This window comes from Entelurus aequoreus, linkage group LG03, assembly GCF_033978785.1.
Source record: "Entelurus aequoreus isolate RoL-2023_Sb linkage group LG03, RoL_Eaeq_v1.1, whole genome shotgun sequence".
NCBI classification, from domain to species: Eukaryota; Metazoa; Chordata; class Actinopteri; order Syngnathiformes; family Syngnathidae; genus Entelurus; species Entelurus aequoreus.
In genome coordinates, this window is record NC_084733.1 from 54,211,452 (window position 1) to 54,236,729 (window position 25,278).

General features: G+C 40.6%; 2 protein-coding genes across 7 annotated transcripts in view; one reads left to right on the top strand and one right to left on the bottom strand.

The window, feature by feature from the left end:
• dhrs7 (dehydrogenase/reductase (SDR family) member 7) overlaps window positions 1-2,561 on the top strand; it is a 24,762-nt gene extending 22,201 nt beyond the window's left edge. For all 3 annotated transcript variants that reach the window (XM_062042172.1, XM_062042171.1, XM_062042170.1), the window contains one exon: window positions 1,517-2,561. In XM_062042172.1, the coding sequence (XP_061898156.1) occupies window positions 1,517-1,558 (42 nt within the window). In that variant the 3' untranslated portion in view covers window positions 1,559-2,561. The remainder of the gene's footprint in view (window positions 1-1,516) is intronic.
• Window positions 2,117-21,834, bottom strand: pcnx4 (pecanex 4). 4 transcript variants are annotated; one of them, XM_062042167.1, is made up of 12 exons: window positions 21,669-21,834; window positions 20,645-21,144; window positions 20,353-20,455; window positions 20,096-20,275; window positions 16,787-17,328; window positions 16,600-16,700; window positions 16,267-16,389; window positions 7,563-7,923; window positions 6,434-6,537; window positions 3,216-4,321; window positions 2,964-3,150; window positions 2,117-2,897 (listed from the first exon to the last, which is right to left on the bottom strand). In XM_062042167.1, the coding sequence occupies exons 2-12, from the start codon at window positions 21,048-21,050 to the stop codon at window positions 2,646-2,648; spliced, it is 3,465 nt and encodes a 1,154-aa protein (XP_061898151.1). In that variant the 5' UTR covers window positions 21,051-21,144; window positions 21,669-21,834; the 3' UTR covers window positions 2,117-2,645. The 4 variants fall into 4 exon arrangements, with proteins under 4 accessions (XP_061898151.1, XP_061898150.1, XP_061898149.1 ...); XM_062042166.1 differs by having other exon boundaries at window positions 20,353-20,479; XM_062042165.1 differs by having other exon boundaries at window positions 20,353-20,482.
• Window positions 21,835-25,278: the final 3,444 nt, after the last annotated feature.

Here is a 25,278-nt window from a genome sequence, read left to right on the forward strand (position 1 = left end):
AATGAGTCATCATCCATATCGTACATGCTAAAGGGCTGGGGTAAAAATCAGGGCCTAAATATACATAGCGTGCGTAGGTTTAGTAATAACTTTCTTTTTGATGCATTGTTATATTTTTTGTAGGGTCGTCAGATTCCACAGTTTATTGCAGGGTAGTTGCATGGGGACAAAAAGTCTCTGTTGTCTATCAATTTTTTTTAAACATTTTTAAAGTACAGTCTTTACACAGTATAATCATGCATTTTCTAATTTTACAGTTTCATTTGAGGAAAAAAAAAAGTACAATTAGTCATATTGTTTGGAATTAAATGGGACAATTTTGGTCAAGTGTTTCTCACAGGGCCTTAAAAGAGAGTGGATCTGCAAATAACACGCGTGTGTGGGTGGGTGTAGTTGACCTGGTGGATCAGCCCTTTCAGCAACTTTAGCAGAACATTTGGTGATCTGTGCATGCAAATGTGTTGTATCTGGCAAAAACACTTGTTTGTTTGGTCAGAATAAACACTTTCAGCTTGCTGGAACCTGCAGGCTGCATCGACATTTTCAAATTGCAGCTGCATGTTTCTCTGCATGTTGATCGCTTGTCAGACTTCAATTATTGCCACGCGTGTGTGTGTGTACTGTTTTTTTGCCACGGTCAGACAAGCTTGCATTTGAAATAATTATATTTGTAGGAGCCAGGGTTAGCGGAGGTATGTGTCACATGACATTACTGGCGGTCACTATAAAGGAGCCTTTTTACCTGCACTCAATGTAGGTGAGAGGAGAAAGTCGAGCTGGGTAACCATACTTTATGTTGACCGCTATTAGACGCTAATTGGACATTGCTTATTTGGATGTTTATTGGACACTTTAATGCTGTAGCCGTTTTAATTACATGCTGTCTGTAGACAAACTCATCAAGTTTGTGACTATAAACTCTGCCTTATTATTCAACAATTCACAACATTGCAGCACACTCCCATCTAATTCCAAACAGTAAATGTTTCAAAGTGTACTCTTTTTCTCCGAAATGAAACCCTGACATTAAAAAATGCATGATTATATTGTGTAATAACTGTACAGTTAAACATTGTGAACATAATAGTAGTCAAGACTCAATGGGGACTTTTTTGATCCCATTATACTACACTGCTGTAAAGTTTGTAAGTTGACACAACATAGAAGAAAACAATGCTTCAAAAATAATGACTAATCTTAGGCATATTTAGGCCTGATCTTTACCCCAGTACCTCAGCCCTTTAGTATATTTATGGATGATGAATAATTTTATACAAATCTTTTAAAATAATTTAAAAAATATATATATATATATATTTAAATAAAATGGGCATTTAAAGGGTTAACAAATTAAATATGAATCCAAACATGTTTTATACACTCTTAACGTGTTTGTCCTTCAGCTACTCTATCTAAATTAAGTAATCCCCAGGGGGTTAAAAAGCATTTTGCGGTCATGGCAATTTTTTGGCTTTTGAAAAATCAGTGATCGTATTAATTTTTGTTCTTTTTGCAGGATGCAGACTCTGCATACTTTGTCAAGCCCAAGACCTCATGAAAGGATGACTTATCTTGTAAAATTGTGAGGATTAATCATCAATTTCAAACAGATCCCACATTAGTGTATTAGAAGTGCTGGAATGTTAATAGCACTCTTAGTAAGTCCTGTTTGTGTCCGTAGCTTTAATGCTAATGAGTAATGTTTGTCCCTCCTGCCTGTAGCAGGAAACTGCTATTATGTACTTCATCCAATTTGTACTTGCACATTAGGGAGACAATAGAATAGTCTCACCTTTGGTGTACATAATCAATCAATCAATCTTTACTTATATAGCCCTAAACCACTAGCGTCTCAAAGGGCTGCACAAGCCACAACGACATCCTCGGCTCAGATCCCACATCAGGGCAAGAAAAAAACTCAACCCAATGGGATGACAATGAGAAACCTTGGAGAGAACCGCAGATGTGGGGACCCCCCCAGGGCGACCGGTGCAATGGACATCGAGTGGATCTAGCATAATATTGTGAGAGTCCAGTCTATAGTGGATAAGTAGGCTATCATCAGCATATTTCTCTTATATAATTAAATAGTAGATTTTTCATAGCCTGCTTGGTGAAATGGAAAGCAAACTATCTTCTTTCAAGCTATTTTATTATAAGTGTATACATATAAAAATGAGCCATATGTACAACAGATTTGTTGAAGTATTATTTTTAAAGTTGTAAACATGTGAGGTGTAAACAAAACAATAGCACTAAATGCTTAAAAACGATACATACCAAAGGCACATCCTTAATATCTTAACAAAATAAATGTATTCTGTGTCCCTTTTTAGCAGACAAGGAGAGGCAAAATCATAAAATTAAAAACAGGTATTCTGTGAAAGTCATAGAACGGCAAGTTTATAGTAAAGTAAAATGCGCCAATGAACTAAGCTGTGAATGTGAATGTTTCCTCTTGTGTCGTTTAAAATGTGAATCTTGCAACTTGATTGTGTTTTGCTTCTTGTGTTGGACTGAATTAAAGCACCATGATAAATAAATCCATTGATTAAAAAAACAACCAAAATGATCCCTGTTGTCTTAAGTTTGTCTCAGATTTCCTAAAAACATGAAATCTTGTGGTTGTGAAGTAAAAAGTGCTGTCAGAGGCAGGGGAAATGAAGGGGAGCAGAGGAGTAAATGGGGTACCCCAGAGGTGGGTCTGCTGCCTGTACAGTTAGGTTCCTTAGTATGAAAGGGTGAGCTTGGATGCTGTAACGCTCCTCGTCGTCGTTGGTGGCATACAAGAGCTCCCAGGACAGGTTTGCCCACTGGCCTCGCACCCCCTCACCATTCAGTCGACCCACCTGAACCAGCTGCTCCTGCAAGGAAAGGACTCGCCCTGTGTAGGTACCCTGTGGACCAGAAGACTCATTAATATGGACCTGATGTTCGATGTCAAATTGGAAATGTGGGCTTACCATAGAGAGGTCGTGTCCTAAAGAGAAAAGGAATGGCTTCTCCTGAAGGACACTGTCATGCCAACCTTTCTCTGACACTAATCCTATGTACCAATCACGCTCATATTCCTCCAAGGCACTGAACATCTCTTCAGGAGACTCCATGGGCCCAAGGCTTGCTTGATCAAACAGCAGCTTGAAGCTAAACCTAAACAGAACAAAAATAACTGATGTTTTGAATCTTTGAAAATAATTCACGGGTGTGACTTTTACCTGAAGGCCCTAAGTGCGAGCTGATACAGTTCTTTACTGGAGGAGAGCCACTCCAGTCCCTCTGTCCATGGCACGTCGCCGCAGTAGAGCCTGTAGATGTAACTGGGACTGGTGAAGGCGGACTCAGCGCCTAGCGACACCAGACACGAAAGTGCCACCTGAGTGTGGAGGTCTCTCAAAGTTTCGTCTTCCTTCAAAGCTTTGGTCATGTCCTCAGAGGTCTCGCTCTGCACAACGGGCCCCAACTGGCTCAAGGCAAACCTGAACCAGTCCTCCGGAAATAAAGGCCTTAGCTGCAGCAGTCGGCTGGGCAGCAATGGCGCCGTCCTCCATCCTGTCGGGAGGTTGAACACCTCTGACTGGGGGCAACTAAAGTTGAGCTGGCGGAGAGAGCCGGGACTCTCTTTGAAGACCTCGGGGTTGTGACCTTTATCGACCGCTGGCATGCCGATACCAACTCCTAGAGGCTGTAAAGGCTGCAGGGCAGAGATGGCCATATTCTCAAAAATACTGTCCATTTCTACAGAGCCTGGAAGAGAGGCTCCCGTCTGCAACACGGTGTGTCCAGACTGGGCCTCTGCCGTCACTAAGGCCACTGTCCGCCTGGCTGGTTGAGGCCCAAATAGATCATCCTCATCTGACCAGTCACCAAGAGACGTCAAGCTAGAGCTGTCCTGTCTGAACCGGAGAGAAGACACTTTGGACTCCACCACAATGGCATCAGGCAGCTGGTTGCCTGTAGTCTGTGCCCTCTGGGAGGACTGGGACTTTCTGCCTCCAATTCCAGTCCCCTCATCACAGCTCCACAGAGATCCTTTATGCTTCCTAACACAATACCGCAGAAGCAGCCACACCAGGGCTTTCAGAAAATCATCCTGAAGCTTCCTCAAGTTGTCGTGAGAGTCTATGATGCCCGAGAGGACATTCCGGGCGTCCGAGTAGACCCGGACAGCCAGTGCCGCACAAGGAGTGAGAGCGTTGGCCCAGTGCAGGTTTAATCCTTGTGTAAAACCAAGCCGCTCCGGGCGCTCGAAAGCAGCCTCGAAAACCTCATCAACACGCCTCGCTTCTACAGTGTGGCAAGAGGTCTCCTGTAACTCCAAGCCCTTGGGGAAAACAACATGCATCTGCAGTCAGGTCCACAAGTAATTCATTGTTTCCCACACATTCATTTATTTGTGGCGGGCCGCCACGAAAGAATTACGTCCGCTACAAATTTAAAAAATTGTTAGTTTTTTTGTGTGTTTTTTTTTGTCCTGTCCAGCTTCTCAGGCAAATCATCTAATTGATGTAGATGCCCATATAGGCTGTTCAGATTTACTTTACAAAAGAGAAGTGTAGGATACTTCTCTTGTTGCCTTATTTGTATTTGACCACTACTGTTTTCTGTTTATTTGTTACTGACTGTGGCAGGACACCTCTGCCTCTGTTTCACTTTATGTTTATGTATTTAGTATGCACTAATTAAAGGGGCAGAGCTTTAAGAGACATTTTAGCTTTTATATTTTATAAGATATATTTTTTTGTAAGAACCACAATTAATAAATATATTTCAATGAATAACTTATTGTTCAAATCTGTATATAAATATGTACATAAAGTGTTGTAATTATATTGTAAAATGGATGGATGGATGGATGGACGTTTAAAACAAAACTGTTATTATTAATTAGTAAGTATACATTTTTTGAGCATTTTTAGAGAAAATCATATAATTTTAGTAAATTATGCAAATTACTCGATGATGTCATGGTGACCACGCCCATAGCCACGCCCCCACCGCCACAGGTATCTTGGCAGTTTATGGGAAACACTGTAAATGGACAGTGAAATGATTTTGTTCTATAAACCGCTGCATTGAATTTGAAATAATACAGTCTACTCTAGATGCCATTGAAATGTTGATTTTCAGAGGCTCAGTAGTGGTATTTGTACAAAGGGGACATCCTTATAAATATAAGCATAATTTTTAACATTTGCAAGTCTGTCAGCAGACTCTTAAGCTCTGCCAGGCCTTCTTGGCAGCCACCATACTTTCACATGCTGCATGTTTGTGTCGCCCTCACTTCCATCTCCATTAAGTGAAAAACTTACTCTACTGGATTGAAATCAGTCTCCTGACTTAGCCATGACTATTGCATTTTTTGGCTTTAAAAAGGGAGAAGCTGGCTGCCATGAAGGCCCAGCAAAGCATCTCCAGAGACAAAACTCAGAATTTGGTGATAGTTATGTCCTCCAGATTTTAAGCACTAAATTATTGCAGATATCAAACATTTTGGTCATCATTGCAAAGTCACCATGCTACATTTGTAGTCAGGCTGTTTATTCACAAACCAGCATGAGAATAGAGTGTTAATTAGAAACAGGTGACGATTGGAGAAAACATCATTTTCTTATACTTTCGTAATCTTTTTGAGGTGCATGAGAAAGTGGAAAGGAAAAGCAAGCTCGCCTTGACTACTGTTTTTTCTTAGTGTATTGCACAACACAGAGCCAATGTTGCAATAGCGGTACGAAGCAAACTGCTCAGTCCGCATTAATACCGCTGATGAGCTTATTGTAGACGAGTCAAATACTGAGTAATGCAAGTTACCAGCATTTAAAGTGCATGTAGAGATAAATTAAGCTGCTTGATACTGACCATTCGTTATATTTCTAATGCAGCTACTGCTATTTTGTGGAGTTAACAAATAACACATCTGGTTGCCTACAACCACAGCCGTTAATGCCTTTATCATCTGTTGCCCCAGACGTCATATGTTTCTTTGCACTACACAGGGAGACTGTAAAAATACACTGCAGTCAACTATATTTATCTATGTTCTCATTCATCAGATCATTGTAATCTCAGGGAATTCAAATGGTCGCAACTGGACTGTTCAGTTAGTTTTAAAAGATATTTTGCCACTCATCCAAGCAGGCTTCATCAGTTCATGATCATTGATTTAGGAGATTTAGTTTGGATGAGAGGCGAAGCATCTTCTAAGACAAACCTAACAGTCCAGTTGCGATCGATTGAATGCCCTTAGAATCCACTGAATGGAGGTGTTATTTGCAGCATTCATGCTACTTTCTAGAAAAATTGGCTAAAATTCCTAAATAGTAAATGACATTTTTAAAGTCTTTAAGTTAAAACAAGGCTTACAGATTGTTTTATATGCCATTGTGGACCTCTTATTGTAGGGTTGCACTGACTCCCAAACAATAGAAAAGTGTACCTTAATGTTGACGGTGCAGTAGCCATATCCCCTCTCCAGAATCATGATCCAAACCATGCGGTCTTGGAATCGCCCAAGAAAGTGAGAACCAGGAGCTAAAGAACCTGCAAGATGCAATCATCAATATGTGGGGAAAAGATAAACCGTCCTAGAGTACTACAAACATTTCTGCCTGCTTGCCCTTGGATTTCTATTGTCAAGGCTGTGGGTTTTCATCTTTTTGGGTGGGAGGGTCGGGGGAGCTTTTGTTTTAAGTCGACTAGCACTTGCATGGCTCAGGGATAATGTCATGTCCCGTGGCGACGTCTCAGAATGCCATGATGGGAAGTGACATGAGGAGGAGACCCCTTTACTGCCTTACTGCTACACAGCCTCCAGTGTCAGCAAAGACAGGGAACACTTCAAAGTGGCATCACTGGACTGTAACCATCAACCACACAAGCGCTTGTATTGAATTATACACTAAATGACTGCTTGGCCTGCTGTGAAATCAGTCATTTTCATGAATTATCACCTAGTTACTTATTTTACCTCTACACATTAGTGATTGAGGACTGATTAGTGTCACACGAGTGACTGAAAAATCACCTAAACGACATTATACTGGTATAATTTGTTTGTATACACACTAGACTTCCTTCAGTTCACTTGTATAACCCCATGAGCTCCAATACATTAAAAAAAATGTCTTAAAAGATAATGCTCAATTGTGATTGACACTCTCACTGTATTTTTATTTTCGTGGAAAATAGTAATTGTAAAAAATATAAATTGTTTGGTTGAGCTACGTAGACAAACAGAACGTATATCAATCTCATTAGTTGTGTAGGTTTACCTAATGTGGCACGTGTGGGTTTCATTGATCATCAAGCAGGTCAGTTCAAATGTTAATCAAGATAAAGATGAAGCTCATTATCCTGAGTACTCACATTTTAAAAAAAGCTAGTGATTAATGAAATATATTTAACATCACAATAACTTTTTGTCAGTCAAACCTTTATGCACAAACTGGAAGCACAATTCTAAGGAAAATGTTGTTGCACTCAGCAAACGGCAAGGACAAAAATATTAATCATTAACGGCATGCATATTTCCAACAAGAATGAGGAATGTAGCATGCATTACTAACCAAGAGACCCTCTTGCAAAGGCCATCCTCAGGGCAGAAGCCAAACTCCCGCTCATTTGCTGGTAGAAGATGGAGTCAGAGCAAGGACAGGCGGTACCCACGGGTCCTGGCCAACTGCGCTGGGGCCTGGGGAAGCCGACCAGGAAGATGGGCAGGGTAAAAAGGGGCAGCAGGGGTGCAGAGAGAAGGGCAGACAAGGTCACCACGGCCAACAGGAGAGGACATAGGGAAGCGTTCAGAGCCAGGAGAGTTCCTGCAGACTGGCGACGCTGCTTCTTCTCCGTCCAAGATGTCACCAACACAGTAAGGGTGAACTTCAACTTGGCCAGGAACTGTGTCAGTCTGTCCATCAGGAGGCCAACCTACAGAGGAAACCCACCATCACTGAAGCTGTTGTTTTAACATTCCTTCTTTTTAGTATCTGCATTCTATTAAATATCAATTTAATTTTGGGACCAGAAAATGTATATATAAAAATCAGATGACAGTCGTCCCGTCTACACACCTGTAGAACCAAGCCTGGGCATTTTGACCATTCTTTAAGTTTATTAGGCCTTTTCTATCCGTCCATCAATTGTCTATCGCCTGTCCAACTCCGGGTCGCGGCAGGGCTGGAGCTTATCCTTTCTATGTTAGACAAATTTGCAAGTAACATCTTCAATCTGTGATATAATAAATTATAATTTAACAAAAGAACCAGAAACCAACACACCATTTTACTTGACTTAAGTGTTTTAGCAAATCTTATTCCTGTTGGCAGATTATTTTGTTTATCTTAGTAATATTCATTTTGCTGTCAAATTTAACGAGTGCGATAAATATTTAAAAATTATCACATTAATCATGTATGAATGCAGATTAATCACTCAATTTATTTTAACCCCACATGCTCTCATTTATCTTAGACGCGGATGGCTACATAAAAGGCTGGTTGAAATGCTGCAAAGATGAGTGAGGAGAATCTGACTCGTGGCAAATTTTACTTCAAAATACACCCTTACGGGAATTTAAATAACACCATGGTAATTTGCATATATTGTACAGATGAATTATTTTATCATAGCACAACAACTTTAAAATACCATTGTTTTTGAGCAGCCACTACCAAGAAAGCAAATATAATTTGACAGTACTATACATGTATATACAGTATGTCTGTATATATATATAAAGGTTGTTCCAATCAAGGTTTTATGCTGCCGATTCTGGTATCGGTCATCCATGAGTAAGATCGGCTGATATCGATACCATGTATTAACCGTGGATTTGTAAATGCTTTTATGATGAGTTGAATGTTGTCTGTCATCTGTGTTGGCCCTGCGATGAGGTGGCGACTTGTCCAGGGTGTACTCCGCCTTCCGCCCGAATGCAGCTGAGATAGGCTCCAGCACCCCCCGCGACCCCAAAAGGGACAAGCGGTAGATAATGGATGGATGAATGGATGATGAGTGTTATTGACAGATTAGCAATATCAACATATTAGAATATTGTAGCAAATATACACTTAAATATACTACATGTAGGTTCACTCTCTCAAACACGTTGGAGCACACCTGTCTTCTCAATATCTTTCTTGTTGTGAAACATGAAACTTTTATGGCTATTCTTTAGAGGACTGTAATATTGTTGACTCTGTTTCTTGTAAACTCAAAACTAATAATATAATAATTACACATTCTACAGTTTCAGTTAGTAAGTAAGTAACTAAGTAAGTACATTTTATTTAAAATGCGCTTTTTACAGATAAAAATCAGTGGTGTACAAAACATGTGAATTAAAACAACAGGGACAACATCATAAAAGGATAAAAATAATAAAAAAGGAAAAGTGGATTAAAGAAAGTAAAAAAAGTTCATTAAAACCTTTCCTCAAAAGAGAAGTGTTCAAATGTTTTCAACACAGTCAAACTCACGGAGGGACTGGTGCAAATAACTCCAGAGTCTGGGGGCTATAGGTCTCACCAGGTTTTAAATTACTTTTTGGGATCTTTAGGAGACCCTGGCCTGAAGACCGAAGGCTGCTCCCTGAAGTGTAGGGGCACAACAAATCAGCAGTATCAGTGCTGTACGGTGCGACAAATTTACTCGCAAATGCGACTAAAAATAGACCGTGCAACTTAAAAAAACAAACTGTTGCACATGTGCAAACAGGGATTTCAACCCTTTAATCGCATTTTGCTTGTAAAATAAATCCATCCAAATTTGATAAAACGGGAGTAACATTTTTGCCCATTTGTATAGCATGTTTGAAATAAATTTAAACCATAACCGAATTATTAATCACTCGCGCTGAGAGCTCGGTGTATCCACCCCACCCCACCTGTGCCATGCACAGACTGGAGCGGGCTGCTCCTCTTAACTCACACACTCGATCCAACACGGATGAAACTAGATCTTAGTTGAAGGAACTGGTCAGTAAAAGACAACGCTTTTTTCACCATCACTTGACACAAACTGTAAATTAAAAACTGTTGTAATTATGAGGGTCAGAGGTAATATTGAACAAATCAATGATAGAACCTGCCCAGTGGCCTAGTGGTTAGAGTGTCCGCCCTAAAATCGGTAGGTCGTGAGTTCAAACCCCGGCCGAGTCATACCAAAGACTATAAAAATTGGAACCATTACCTCCCTGCTTAGCACTCAGAATCAAGGGTTGGAATTGGGGGTTAAATCACCAAAATGATTCCCGAGCGTGGTCACCGCTGCTGCTCACGGCTCCCCTCACCTCCCAGGGGGTGGAACAAGGGGATGGGTCAAATGCAGAGAGTAATTTCACCACACTAAGTGTGTGTGTGTGACTATCAGTGGTACTTTAACTTTAGAAGTGACAAACTTGCCATTCAAAGAACGCACAGCCATGGAAGCACATTCAATCTATTTATCAAGCAGAGGTAACGCAAACCAGTGAAAGGTTCAAAAGAGCTGCCGTCTGAGCCGACAAATGGTCGCTGCTAGACTGCTAAGCTAAAAAAAAACAGCTCAAGCTACTCATGGAGGATTCACTGATGTCGCACATCACGAGGCAACAGGCACCGCCTTTTAAAAGGCACACACACTGAAACTTACCTTAACTGCATTATGCCAGATATTTTTGAAGTAACACATTAATTAATTTCCAGTGTAATTAATTACATTCATAAAAGAGTAATTTCATTAATAAATCAATTTGTTTTTGGTAGTAATTAAGGAGTAACTATAATTAATGACTTTATTTTTTTTATTTTATTTTTTTATCACAGCCTCGTGAAGCAGTTCGCAGGTTGGCATACTTGCCAACCCTCCCGATTTTCCCGGGAGACTCACGAATTTCAGTGCCCCTCCCGGAAATCTCCCGGGGCAACCATTCTCCCGATTTCCACCCGGACAACAATATTGGGGGTGTGCCTTAAAGCAGTGGTCCCCAACCACCGGGGCGCGCCCCAGTACCGGTCCGTGGACCGATTGGTACCGGGCCGCACAAGAAATAAAAATAAATAAAAAATTAAATCAACATAAAAAACACAATATATACATTATATATCAATATAGATCAATACAGTCTGCAGGGATACAGTCCGTAAGCACACATGATTGTATTTCTTTATGACAAAAAAAATAAATAAATAAAAAAGCATACACCCCGTTGCTTGGATGGCAACATATGTTGCTCCAAAACCTGTATGTACCTTTCAGCATTAATGGCGCCTTCACAGATGTGTAAGTTACCCATGTCTTGGGCACTAATACACCCCCATACCATTACAGATGCTGGCTTTTCAACTTTGCGCCTATAACAATCCGGATGGTTCTTTTCCTCTTTGGTCCGGAGGACACGACGTCCACAGTTTCCAAAAACAATTTGAAATGTGGACTCGTCAGACCACAGAACACTTTTCCACTTTGTATCAGTCCATCTTAGATGAGCTCAGGCCGAGCGAAGCCGACGGCGTTTCTGGGTGTTGTTGATAAACAGTTTTCGCCTTGCATAGGAGAGTTTTAACTTGCACTTACAGATGTAGCGACCAACTGTAGTTACTGACAGTGGGTTTCTGAAGTGTTCCTGAGCCCATGTGGTGATATCCTTTACACACTGATGTCGCTTGATGCAGTACAGCCTGAGGGATCGAAGGTCACGGGCTTAGCTGCTTACGTGCAGTGATTTCTCCAGATTCTCTGAACCCTTTGATGATAATACGGACCGTAGATGGTGAAATCCCTAAATTCCTTGCAATAGCTGGTTGAGAAAGGTTTTTCTTAAACTCTTCAACAATTTGCTCACACATTTGTTGACAAAGTGGTGACCCTCGCCTCATCCTTGTTTGTGAATGACTGAGCATTTCATGGAATCTACTTTTATACCCAATCATGGCACCCACCTGTTCCCAATTTGCCTGTTCACCTGTAGGATGTTCCAAATAAGTGTTTGATGAGCATTCCTCAACTTTATCAGTATTTATTGCCACCTTTCCCAACTTCTTTGTCACGTGTTGCTGGCATCAAATTCTAAAGGTAATGATTATTTGCACAAAAAAAATGTTTATCAGTTTGAACGTCAAATATGTTGTCTTTGTAGCATATTCAACTGAATATGGGTTGAAAATGATTTGCAAATCATTGTATTCCGTTTATATTTACATCTAACACAATTTCCCAACTCATATGGAAATAGAATAGATAGAATAGAAAGTACTTTATTAATCCCTGTGGGAAATGCAGCAGAAACGGAGTTTGTGTAAGAAATACTTGAAAATATATACACCATCTCCCGAATTCGGAGGTCTCAAGGTTGGCAAGTATGCAGGTTGGTGTTCCTGGCTAAAATCTTTGTGTGTAGGTCTTATAATAATGCTTACTTATGAAAACACCATTGTTAGAGGTCAATTGTGAGTTCAAACCCCGGCCGAGTCATACCAAAGACTATAAAAATGGGACCCATTACCTCCCTGCGTGGCACTCAGCATCAAGGGTTGGAATTGGGGGTTAAATCACCATAAATGATTCCCGGGCGCGGTCACTGCTGCTGTTCACTGGTCCCCTTGCCTCCCAGGGGGTGATCAAGGGTGATGGGTCAAATGCAGAGAATAATCTCGCCACACTTAGTGTGTGTGTGACAATCATTGGTACTTTAACTTAACTTAAACAATTATTTTCATGTTGCTGCTGACCTTTAAACATGTCCTCTTCAACCAGGGCACTTTATTTCACATTTTATTATTTTGTCTTTATGTTAGCTAAAGAACTGAGCATAGCTGAATGTTTTCAAGAAGATTGGAGATTATATTTGACTTTTCTTATATTATTTTCAAGGCTTTTTCTTTTTTCTTATCTCAAAACACCTCTTAAGTTGGGATCCAGAAATTTCAATACAAAACAAACTAAATATCTTCATGTACAATATCTACTTACAATTGTTTAACCAAGTTTCGTGATGAAGCTTACACTTGTGGATTTCTACCATTGTTGCTGCTTGTCGGGATCAATGTGTCAGTCGCTTAAAAGGTCCACCAGAAAACAATTCATACTTTGTTGTCCAGTCGTTATGTCAGATTTTTGCTATTTATTTTGATTTTTTATGTGTCACTGTTGCTTCACATATGCCTCGCTGTTGCCCCCTGCGGGATGGCGGTACTACTGCATACATGATCAACCCTAGTTTTAATGGTTTCATCAAGCCTATTTGGATGATGTTCGGCGGGCCGGATGTAGACCGAAGGCTGTCAGTTGAATAGGTCTGCGCTATTGTCTTACAGTAGAAGGCTAAGATAGCTACATTCATCATTCACATATCACATTTCTAACCTTCTGTTATTACTTACCACTTCATTGTCTCCTCCATTGCCATAAATAGTTGGCACCCAGCCAGCCATTAAAGACCCACTTAAAAACTTTCAGTTTTAGTTGATTTTGGCAGTGCTAATGGACCAAAACGGTAGTGGTTTGCCAGAAGAAGACCATATTTCCCACGAGGACTACCGCATATAGCGTCAAACTGACATAATGTTCGCTGTAATACTGGCACAGATTACAAATATTACATCTCTAATGGCTATGCTGATGGTAAATAGCAGACACTATCAAGAAATGATCGTAGATTGCGCAACAAACATGACGCTACTACCAAGAATGTATCGGAGCGGATGCAGGTCCGAAGAAAAGAAAGACCGGCGGCAGAGTTTTTCCGAAGGAAGTAGTGCGGAACTGCAAACTATCAAGCTGGTGGCTATTTATTGCTAACGTGCAAATTTCAGTTAGCTAAGATTAGCATTAGCATTTAGATGTGAGCATCAAAAGTTACTAACATGTCTAGCAGGAAAAAAACCAAGGCATTATCAATCGGAAATCCCTCCTCATTTTTTTTAACTCACGCCAGCAATGTTGATCCGTGATTGTCCTTTTATCTGTGTTGGCTCAGTTTTTCTTTTTTTGTCTCCTCATAAAAACTTTCAATTTCTTTAGTAGTTTTAGAGCTTCGGCCTTGATAGCAGTAATTGCACGTAGGCGTTCTTCTTCATCTTTTAGTTTTCTGGCGTCTTTCTGTCTTTTTAACGGATAGGGAAAGGGGGAGTGACGTGTGCCGTAAAGCAAGTCAGAAAATGTGTACCGTAATTTCCGGACTATAAGCCGCACCTGACTATAAGCCGCACTAGCTAAATTTAGGGGAAAATACAGATTGCTCCATATATAAGCCGCACCCGACTATAAGCCGCAGGGTTTTGATGTGTAATTACCGTAGTATATAGGGGTTCCTGCTACCACGGAGGGGATTGTCGGGACAGAGATGACTGTTTGGGAACGCAAAGCGTCCCATTTATTAACTATAAATCTTTCAATCATTCAATCAAACTTTCACATCTTTGACATGGCGAACAGCATTCGTGCAGAGTACAAATAATACAACGGTGCAAAGTAATACAAAGTGCTCGCATGTACGTTATCAATATAACCAGCCTACCGGTATATGAAAAGTCAGTCTTTAATCATTGTGTCATCGTCTTCCTCCTGCGTACTAAAACCACCGAAATCCTCTTCGTCGGTGTCTGAGAAGAACAGGCCGTATATAAGCCGCACCGTTGTATAAGCCGCAGGGACCAGAACGAGGGGAAAAAGTAGCGGCTTATAGTCCGGAAATTACGGTAGTTTTTTTGTGGCAGGGTTCCTGCCACCCTCCTCAAAGTTGCTAAGTGCCAGTAAAAGTGATATAAACCCCCTCAGGCCATGTCAGAGGTGTCTTTCAAGTCGATGTGTCATCCCAAAAGTTATGAAAATATTTTATCAAGGTTGAAAAGTTACTTAGTGCTGCTTTTAAAGTAAGTTTAAAACTCTTTGAACACACATAAAGAGACTTCTTCACAGTTAAAGGCACATTGCCACGAAAACTAAAAATTTAGCAAGGCACTACTTACTTCTTCAGATAAGACTGGAGGTTTGAATAGTGTCCTGTAATACAACCAATAATATAATTTTTGTTCTTCAAATCGAATCTTGGCCATTTTGTCATCTAAACTACAGATGCACGCGCATTATCTAAAAATGGCAGACGCGCGCATATCAGTTTGGATAGATTTATACCATAAATGAAGAATTCGCTGACTATGTTCCCAATTGGAGACATCACCAATTGTGAAAAGTCCAAATAGACCGTTTGGAGGAAGTAGATGGGAAGGCAAAAAATGGTTTTATAAATATCTGCGCAATGCCTCCACGCTTCGATTTCAAATTTTTGGGACTTATGCAGATCCCAAATGCACAACAGCAGGTACCAATAGGTAAGAAAATTGGTTTTGCATGATAGGGCCCCTTTAAAGTTTACTAAGCAGTTATTTCTTGATGTTGTTTAAGCTACTTTAGCTTAGCTATTAGCATGCCTGCTCCAGGCTTAAACTTTGAGTGTAACATATTTTGCCTCGTCCTCCAGTGATGATACTACAGATACTTACAATACTAAGACATTCGCCATAATTTAGGTGATTATTAATAGTTTAGGGAGACATAATTAGCTGTTAGCTGCATGTAAGCCAGAGAGGATCTGCATTTGTGATCAGCATCAAAAGGCATTATTCGGCAACGGCCAATCATACTTTTTCAAGAAAATTGGCCGATCGGCACATCCCTGGTATGTATGTATGTATTCAAATTAGCAGTGTATTATAATAGGGTGAAGCATTTAGTTGTTTAAATAGACAATGCACAAATTTTAAGCATAGCATCTTTTAAAATAGAAGCTACCGTTTCAGGACAGCAACTAATAACAATAATACGATGTCACTTAATAGAGTGCAGATCTCTGATAAGGCCGCTATGAAAGGCCTTAATTGTAAGTACTTCCTTGTTCATGGTAGATAAAACAAATAAGAGGTGCCATTATGATAGTGGAAGATGTACGGTTCCACTGATGCCATTGTGACTGAAATGGTAAAAAATAAACGCTTACACCTTTATCTAGATCCGCAGCAAAATGTTTTGGGTTCCTTTTTTGTCAAGTGTCCACAATTTTAGAGAAACTAGGTTTGCATATTTTGCATGAGTGTATTTGTCCAACTACACAGCTCTGTATCTTCCTCCTCCTTTTCTGACAAGTTGAATTGAGGAAATATAATTATGTTTTGTTCCCTAAAGTGACTTGTTTTAGCATGTCCAAAACAAATCAACCATAATATGCTGCTTATTGTTTTACAAAGTCAAAACATCCGCATCTAACGTACGAAGGAAAATGGGGATACGCCTCACCAGTAGAAGCTGAACTCCAGTACCCAGGTTGTCCCACCCAGGTAGTGTGTTGTTTCCAGCTGCGAGACGCACGATGATGATCACAATTATTTGTAGTAAAGCATCCTCTGAGCTCTGCCACGCCTACACAGAAACAAAGCACACAACGCTGACCAGACAAATACTCAAAAAACAAGGCTTTTTGTGTGTGGAAAAAAGCAACCATAACATTAACACATGTTTACAGTCTCCCTTTGAACAACCAATCAATTACAAATCTGCAAAAAGTCAATACAAAAAATAATTTTACAATTGTTTTTGTTTCACACAAATGACAAGCTTTTGTGTGCCTACCACTCTGAAGGCTCGAGTGAACCCCACACTGAGAGAAACCCCATGGAGCTGCTGCAGAGATTTGTCCATAGACAGGAAAGCAATCAATGCAAATGGAGACACTGTGAACACAAAACAATAATGACTCACACACAAAATAATGTTGTCAACACTTGCGATGCACTTTTGAAAACAATAGACTTCTCACCAAGATAAAGAAGGACTCTTCTGATGGCTGCAGCAATGAATAATCCTCTATTTTTCTGCTTAAAAGTCTGCACATTGGACATGCCTTTAGGGTAGAGTGGATTGAGAAATAACCCTCCAAAAACATAGGCCCCCTGGATCTCTCTGAGAACCCAGCAGAATGAGAAAATGAGCAGGAGGAAGTAGCTGACAGGAGCCTGGGGTCCCTTGATCAAAATCGGGGGCTGGGCTGGGGCGAGGAAGTGATGCAAAAGGCCTGCTTCAGTTAGGGCCGCCAGTAGCAGGCTCAGATACAGCAACACCTCCGAGCAGCCTAGATTCCAACCAAAGGTGTTGGAAAGAGGCGGAGGCGGCGACCCCCCTCTGCGCAATCCACAGTCTCTACACTCAGCCCTGCAAGCATGGCAGAGCGTGCCAACCTGGCTGAGGTCCAAGCTCAGCAGGAATCCCGTCGCAGTGGAGAAGAGCACAACTCCCAGTGTTGATGGGATGAAGTAATTGCACACGCTGACGCCAGCAGACACAGCAAACATCAACAGCAGCCTGTGAGGAAGGCATGTACACACAAGCCGTCAGGCAGGCAAAAAGCCTCGATTGGAACTATTATAACAGATGGTAGATAGTACAGTGCAAAAATCTTCTCTGCAGCCATGTGAGGCAATCCTAACATTATTTACTTTATTATTTTGTGAGTATTACTTCTCGTAGTTCAAATTGGAGGTCATCATTAATAACATGCTGTAGGATATGACTTTAGGGATTATATTGAGCCTTTATTCATATTTACAGTGGACGTGCTATGCCATGTCTTGCGCATGCGTGTAATTGCATCAGTTAAATTAATAAAGTCATTGTATAGATATAACATGAGTTCAAAAGAAAAGTTACTAAAGATGGTGAGAAACTCTCTTGAATTCAAGAAATAACTATGAAGGTGGTCTCCGTGTGGCTCTCCCTTGCACTCAGTCTTCAAAAAACGTTAAAGTGATGTTAAATGTAGGATTCACAATTGCAACATACACACAGCAGGGTATGATCCCGAATTCAGATTATTTGGTTAACTACGATCTTTTAAGTTTCTTCAACAATGGTTGAAGTAGCGTCGTACCGCCATAGCAATGTTGCTGTTTCAAGTGGTTGATAAAGTTTGATGTGTTGAATCTTTATGTTTTTTCCTACTTGTGTGAAAAGTATGCAGAACGTTTAGTGCAAAGAGAATGTGAAATGTCTTCCTCACACGATCGACGCCACCTTTGTTTACAAGGAGCTCGGGGAAGACAGGCGTTTACAGCACTTAGGAGAAAAGAGTGCTTCTTTTGCTCACTCTAACACACTCACAGCACAGTAGGGGTAATCTCGCTTTATTAAAGCACTTTTTTTATCTGCTATCAGGGTTATTTTGTAATGTTATTGTCATAATTCCCTATATGGGACCAAAATTTATCATCCAATATTTTATCGGGATCAATTTGCTTCGGTTTACAAACTACTGTATTCAGTCTCCGTCGCACCTTTTGGAATGGATTACTAACAAAAACGGAACTACCACTGTTTTTATATCAGTAGTGTCCAAACTTAAGTGAAGGCCACATAGAAAAATATTGAAAGACATGAGGCGCCTAAGTCGATTAACATTTTGTACATTAAAGATTCTAAAAACCTTTCCAATGTAGGTCTATACAAGCTAAGCTATCTGATCAAAACCTCCACATCATAGCTTTGGGTTAAAGTTGACAAAGCAAATTAGTGTACCGGTAATGTTGAATAATATCTAATTATTTATGAAATATCTTCCAAAATAAACTTTGAGAATACGCCATGGGTCAGTAAAAAAATAAGAATGGCCCTTTGCTTACCCCTGATTTATTTACTGTGTAAATGAAACCAGCATTACAGTCATTCAACGACTCAGCTTTGTTTCACATGTCCATGACCAACCGTACTTGGCCCCAGCCCACCTCTTCCAATTGTGGCAGAAGAGGGGAAGTGTAGCGATCTTGAGTGTGGATCAGAACATTCACCCTAGCCAACATTAGGTGCCAAGTTGGCCCAACCTAAGGATGGTCGATATGGCCCGATATCTATATTGCGATATATATTGCAGACTTCTGCAATAATTATATATATATCACAGTATATTATTTGGTGTATAAATAGTAATAGAACCATTTCAAAACGAGTTACAAAGGCTCCTAATTTGGCTCCTGACATATGCGGTAACATTTTACATAATTTCCAGTTGTATCAAAACTATTATTAATCTACTTGCCAATTTACTGTTGATAGCTGGTTACTTTCTGTTGTTACATGGTTTTATCTACACTTCTGTTAAAATGTAATGAGGACTTATTCTTCTGTTGTTTGTTGATACATTACATCAGTTTTGGACAATACTATACATTTGGGTATCGATCCAATACAAAGTAGTTACAGGTGCAGTGTTGGCTATACCAATGCCAATAAGAATACATTTGGTGTTTGCACTTAACGTCCTCATGTCTCCAGGGACTTATTTTTCTGAGTTTGTAAACAATAACAACAAAATATTTTTGATGATAAAATATAGTCTGGAGACATATACTTTGTTTTGTTAGTGTTAATATTTGTATCGATCCGCCCACCTTTGATTACATTCAAAAGCTCTGGCCTGCGGTTAGCATATCCTCCAACAGTGTGTAGTGTAGCATTAGCGATTACAGGTCCTCCATTGATAATCTTACTTATAGGAAACAGTTTATTTTCCGCCATGGACGCTAGGATTCCTGACTTAGAAGTGACTCTGCACAATGGAGGGACATTAGGCGCCGATCTACATTTCTGCCAGTGGGTGCTCGGTGTGACTGTGTATCAAAAAAAATAATATAGACTTTTAGCATAGTTAATATCCCATATGATTTGTGGCTTTATTATTTTTTTAAACGGACCAAACTTGCCACAAAATTAACTACAACAACATTGATTTTTAAAATATTATTTTAAAGATTGAAAGTTGCCATCAATCCCATGTGGGTGCTCGGGATCGGCGCCTATGTTAGGCACTAGAGAGAATCTTACAGTGTGTTGAAGACACGTTCATTTGCAAGTCACTGTCAAATTTGCGGGACGCAGCTAGTATGTGTCATCAACATGTATTACCCCGATATAATCATCGTATTAAAAGCGCTATCGTCAGCCAAATTTAGATCATTTATATCATCTATACAGCGCAACGCTAGCCGAACCACGGAACAAATACGAGTTAGATGGTATCCACTCCTCAGACTTTTGCACACTACTCACCCTATGAATAAGAAGTATAATTTTAATAAACCTGAGGTTGCTTGACATTGGGGAGCCTCCTAATCCAAACACAAGCACCTGCTCCATACCCCACAGGAACAAGGCGTCCAGAGGAGGAAGTATTCCGAGTGCCCACAGCAGAGGTAGGAAGAGAAAAAGCACATGAAGAATTTGGCTGGCAAGCTGGAGCTCAGGAACCGGACCTGAGAACCTAAACACAAGAAAATACAACAAAATGTCAATAATGGATTTGAATGACGATTGAAAGACTTTGTTTAGGTTTTTTACCTGTCTGCCAAGTCCACAACAATAAAGATGAAAATGTAGAGGGGTCGCGTGAGTGGGGTAATCTCGTAAGTGTCCTGTGCCTGGAAAGTAGCCGTCTCGGTGGCTGTATTTACAACAAGGGAGTATTCTGCTATACACAGAGTCACCCAGCTGAGAACAAAAACGACCAAGGACACACCAATGCTGCCATAGAGAGCAGTCAGTCTGCCAAGGAGCACGTACCATGTCCCAAACCCACACAGCAGCCCTGCCAGTACTGTATGCAACACCACATTCAGCCCAAATCTCTTACCGGGGACAATAAATCGGACTGTCTCGGGGCTGGAGCAGTGTGTGAATTCCACTTCCTCTTCATCAACTAGGATGTTGGGCGCACCAAGCCTCTCCACTGCGCCGCTCTGTCGTCCAGCATACAACGCTACAGCCTGAACGCCCGCCGCCGCTCCGAACATCAGCACGCCGGATAGAAGTGCGGCATAGACCGCCTGAAGCAGCTGCAACTGGCAGAGGAGTGTGCCAACGCCCCCGAACAGCCATGGCGTCAAGAAGAGGACGGCCTGATTGACGTAGACGTACGGCGGAGCGCAGTAGCCCAACTTAAAGCGTGGACCCCCCAACACTGTCTGGGGAAAACGCTTCCAGAAGAACTCCTGCTTGTACTCATTGAGAAGGGGCACATCTGGCCCCATTCTGACCATTCCTGAAAGGGTGGCAGGTCATCTCCACACAGCTGAAGGAGGGTTTCCAGTCACTATCTCCATGATAGGAAGCTGCGATGAACCACACCTTCCACTAAGGACAAATTGAGATGCATTGTTTACTATCAAATGATAATTTGTGTATGTGAAAACATCCATCCATTTCTACCGCTTGTCCCTTTAACATTACTGAACAAATTACTTGAATATATATAACATTCAGTATAAATTAGACAAGTTTACTCAAATTAACTAACTAACACTAGTTAATTTTGCAACTACTGTAGACAACAAGGACGATAAAAGTGGTTTGGTACAAGTGGTGTAATCTGTATAGCAACAGCCACCGTGTTGTCAAGAAAACACACGGGCGCTGGACTAAAGATGTGCTAACGTGTGTTGTTAAAGTTACAGTCATTGATATTTAGAGAACATTCTCGTACAGACGAAACAAAGTAAATTGTTTCTAGTCTCTGGTCTTATTGTAGTGCCAGTTTAGCTAGCTGTATTGTTAGCGATAGTAGCCAGTTTCCACGTAAATCAGACGGTTAGCGTGTTATTCATATACATTGTGGTCATTTGTCGAGTTAGAATGACGCTAGTGTGGTGTGAGCTCACCGTTATACGTAAAATCATCCAGCAAAGCGACACTTTGTGTTGTTTTCAATGGGATAGATTATTATGTCAACAAAATAGCGTTAGCTGCTTGCCGAATGCAATAGACCCAAGCAACATAGACATGACGCGCACACTGTCTGTAGCCAATGAACGTGAAGGCGAAAAGAGTAAAGGCCATAGACATCTTATAAGTAGACGCAGCATCGAGCGCTACTGCCTACTGGCGCTGATGAGACGCGGGGCTGCCATCTTGGAGTGGTGATCCACTCCACTCAGTGCAATTCATTTGGCAGGAGCAATGAACTGTCAGCGCATTTAATTCATTTTACCTCACTGAATACCACTGATTTTCACGCAGTTTTTTGTCATACATGTAGCTATGATAAAGGACACATGTTTTATTATTCATAGTTTGCTTAACAGTAATATAATATTCTTATATGCTATAAATGACCAGACGTCCGAGATCAAAACTGGGAATATAATCACAGAGAAGGGGAAAAAAACGGTCAGCTATTTTTAATTTCAATAAACAATATGATTAGGTTATATATACATGCGTATATCCTACATAAACAATGTATGAATACATTAGATATCTATATATCTTATGGACCTATAGACTATCTCTGTTGCTGCAGCAGCAGCGAGTTTATTCTGTCTTGATACTTTGTATTGATATTTTGTATTACATTCTTCCCTTAAATGATCATGTTTACAGTGATTGTCTTATATGTATTTTTTATGTATGTCGCTTTGGATAAAGGCGTCTGCCAAATACTTAAACATAAACATATATAAACACCTGAAAGTCTTTTTATCGGCTAAAACCACCAATCTGTTTTACTGGATTCAGAATTAAACCAAATTCTGTTTTACCCAACAATGTTAGTATTTGAATATTGGTACTTGAAGACTTATTCCTGGTTACAATTATACTGTTAAGAAAGTATTGTCTTATACTTTGCCCATACTTGCCAACCCTCCCGAATTTTCTGGGATACTCCCGAAATTCAGCGCCTCTCCCGAAAACCTCCCGGGACAAATATTCTCCCGAAAATCTCACGATTTTCAGCCACAGCTGGAGGCCCCGCCCCCTCCAGCTCCATGCGGACCTGAGTGAGCACAGCCTTTTTTCATGTCCGCTTTCCCACAATATAAACAGCGTGCCTGCCCAATCACGTTATTCCATACAAGGCCTCCGGCATACCGCCGATGAGCATGGTGCAGATGGAGAAGATCTTCACGGCGTCCGTGTTGTCGCACACGTTGCCAAAGCCGACGCTGGTCAGGCTGCTGAGGGTGAAGTAGAGGGCGGCGATGGACGAGCTGCGCACCGACGGGCCGCCGACCGTGTTGTTGACGTAGGGCATCTCCAGGCGTTTGCCCAGCTCATGGAGCCATCCTCGGGGAAGAGACGGGAGGACAACAGGGTGACAAGAACCAAATCATCCAGACTAGAGATAAATTGTATTATTATGTTTATCTTACCTAAAAATAAATAAATGTATTAATTTTTTTTTAAAAAACTAAATACATTTTTACTATATTTTGCTAAAAACATCAAAATTAATTGTATTTTTATTTGTATTTTTCTGACTCCTTATTACATCCAGCCATAGAATTATACATTAAAATAAACATATTTGAAATAATTAATTTTACATGATCATAATAATTCATTTAAAATGACCATATTTAATTATTAAAATAATTGCTTGTTTATCAACAACTTTACCATTTTATTCATTACATTTTGAAGCTCTCAGAAGCCAAGTTATGTTATATTCCTTTTCATTTATTTATGCAAGTTTGAAGTATGAATTATCTAAACACAGTTTTGTTTGCATATTTTCAGGATGTATATAATATATATATATATATATATATATATATATATATATATATATATATATATATATATATATATATATATATATATATATATATATATATATATATGTATATATATATATATGAAATACTTGACTTGGTGAATTCTAGCTGTAAATATACTCCTCCCCTCTTAACCATGCCCCCAACCACGCCCCCGTCCCCAACCACGCCCCCACCTCCCGAAATCGGAGGTCTCAAGGTTGGCAAGTATGCCATCCATCCATCCATTTTTTACCGCTTATTCCCTTCGGGGTCGCGGGGGGCGCTAGAGCCTATCTTAGCTACAATCGGGCGGAAGGCGAGGTACACCCTGGACAAGTCGCCACCTCATCGCAGGTATGACTTTGCCTAAAATGAGAATGCAACATAATCAGTGGCGACTGGTGAATTTTGTTTTAGGATGGGCTAAAAGTTTTTAAACCAAACCCCTGTAGGGGCGTCATCCTCCCCCAGAAGATTTCTTTGTGATTTTCACATACAAATGAAGCATTCTGGTGCATTCTGACAAAATAATGAAGACAAAATAGAACATTTCATAGGTTTGCAGAGAACTCTATACAATATGCACACTGAAGGCATGATGCCACCATTTATTTAAACTTTATGTTATTCAAGTATGACATTTTTAAATTGAATTAATTTCATTGACAAGCAATTCTATTATGGTCATACTCTTGTTTGCTAGCGGCTACGATTTCAGTACTATTGAAGATATTTGCTCCTTCTCAACTCTGTGGTAATATTATTTTCACAAAATACAACCAATTGTCATGTCTGTGTGATCATGTTTTGTTTTAGTCATGTCCTGTTTGGTTGTGGTCACTTAGTTCCTGCTTTTTCACTCCCTTGTTTTGTTTCCATGGTTACCCATTAGTTTCACCTGTTCCACGTTTGGACTCACACACCTGTCACCAATCATGTCACTGTTATTTAAGCCTGTCTTTTTCTTTTGGTCGGCCTGGCGACATTAACTCTGTTTGACTTCTGCTACCCAGGTTACCCATGCTACCATAGTTCCATGCCAAGTGAGTTTTGTCTATTTTCATGTTCCAAGAAGGTTTTTGTTTATTGTCCATAGTTTTACCTTTGTGGTAGTTTTTGTTTCTTAGCCAAGTTTATCTCCGCCTTGAGCGCGCTTTTTGTTTGTACCCTTTTTGTAGTTAGTGTTAAAACAAAATCATGTATTTACCTCCAAGCCATGTCCGATCCAACTTTACTTGCATCTCGGGAAAACGAACAACCCATAGACCACATCTTGACAGAATGTCGCCAGCTACAAGACGTTTTTCCGCGAGAAAGTTGGACGAGGGAGCGTGGGAGGTCCGCCGCGCCATGGAGGCGGAAACGCTGCGCTTTTTCTCCGTGGAGCGCAGGTACCTGGTCTGGGGTCCTGGCGGCAAACTGGTGCCATTGAGCTCCGTGTGCCCTGACGACATTGGCGCGTCGCCACAGCCACGAAAGCGCCGCCCAAGACGAGGGACGTCGGGGAGGCCTTCCGCGAGTGTACAGAATGCGCCGCTCCCGCAGGCTCCTCCCACTCCGGGCGGTAATAGACGGCCGCCAGCCTGGCAGCTCCAAGAGGACGCCACAGACCTAGATATTTTTTTCCAAATTATTTTTCTTTTGATCACCCGCCTCCAACCAAAAACTCTAAAAACATGATAAAACATTATCAGGACATGTTTTTAGAAATCAGATCCTCTCAATCCAAGCC

Bases quoted from the DNA above. Each gene is read 5' to 3' on its own strand.
- pcnx4 (XM_062042163.1), bottom strand. From the start codon at position 21,050: ATGGTCAGAATGGGGCCAGATGTGCCCCTTCTCAATGAGTACAAGCAG. The intron at 16,701-16,786 runs GTGAGAAGTCTA...TTGTGTTCACAG, and splicing joins AAGAGTCCTTCTTTATCTTG to TGTCTCCATTTGCATTGATT. The intron at 4,322-6,433 runs GTACACTTTTCT...GTTTTCCCCAAG, and splicing joins ACTGCACCGTCAACATTAAG to GGCTTGGAGTTACAGGAGAC.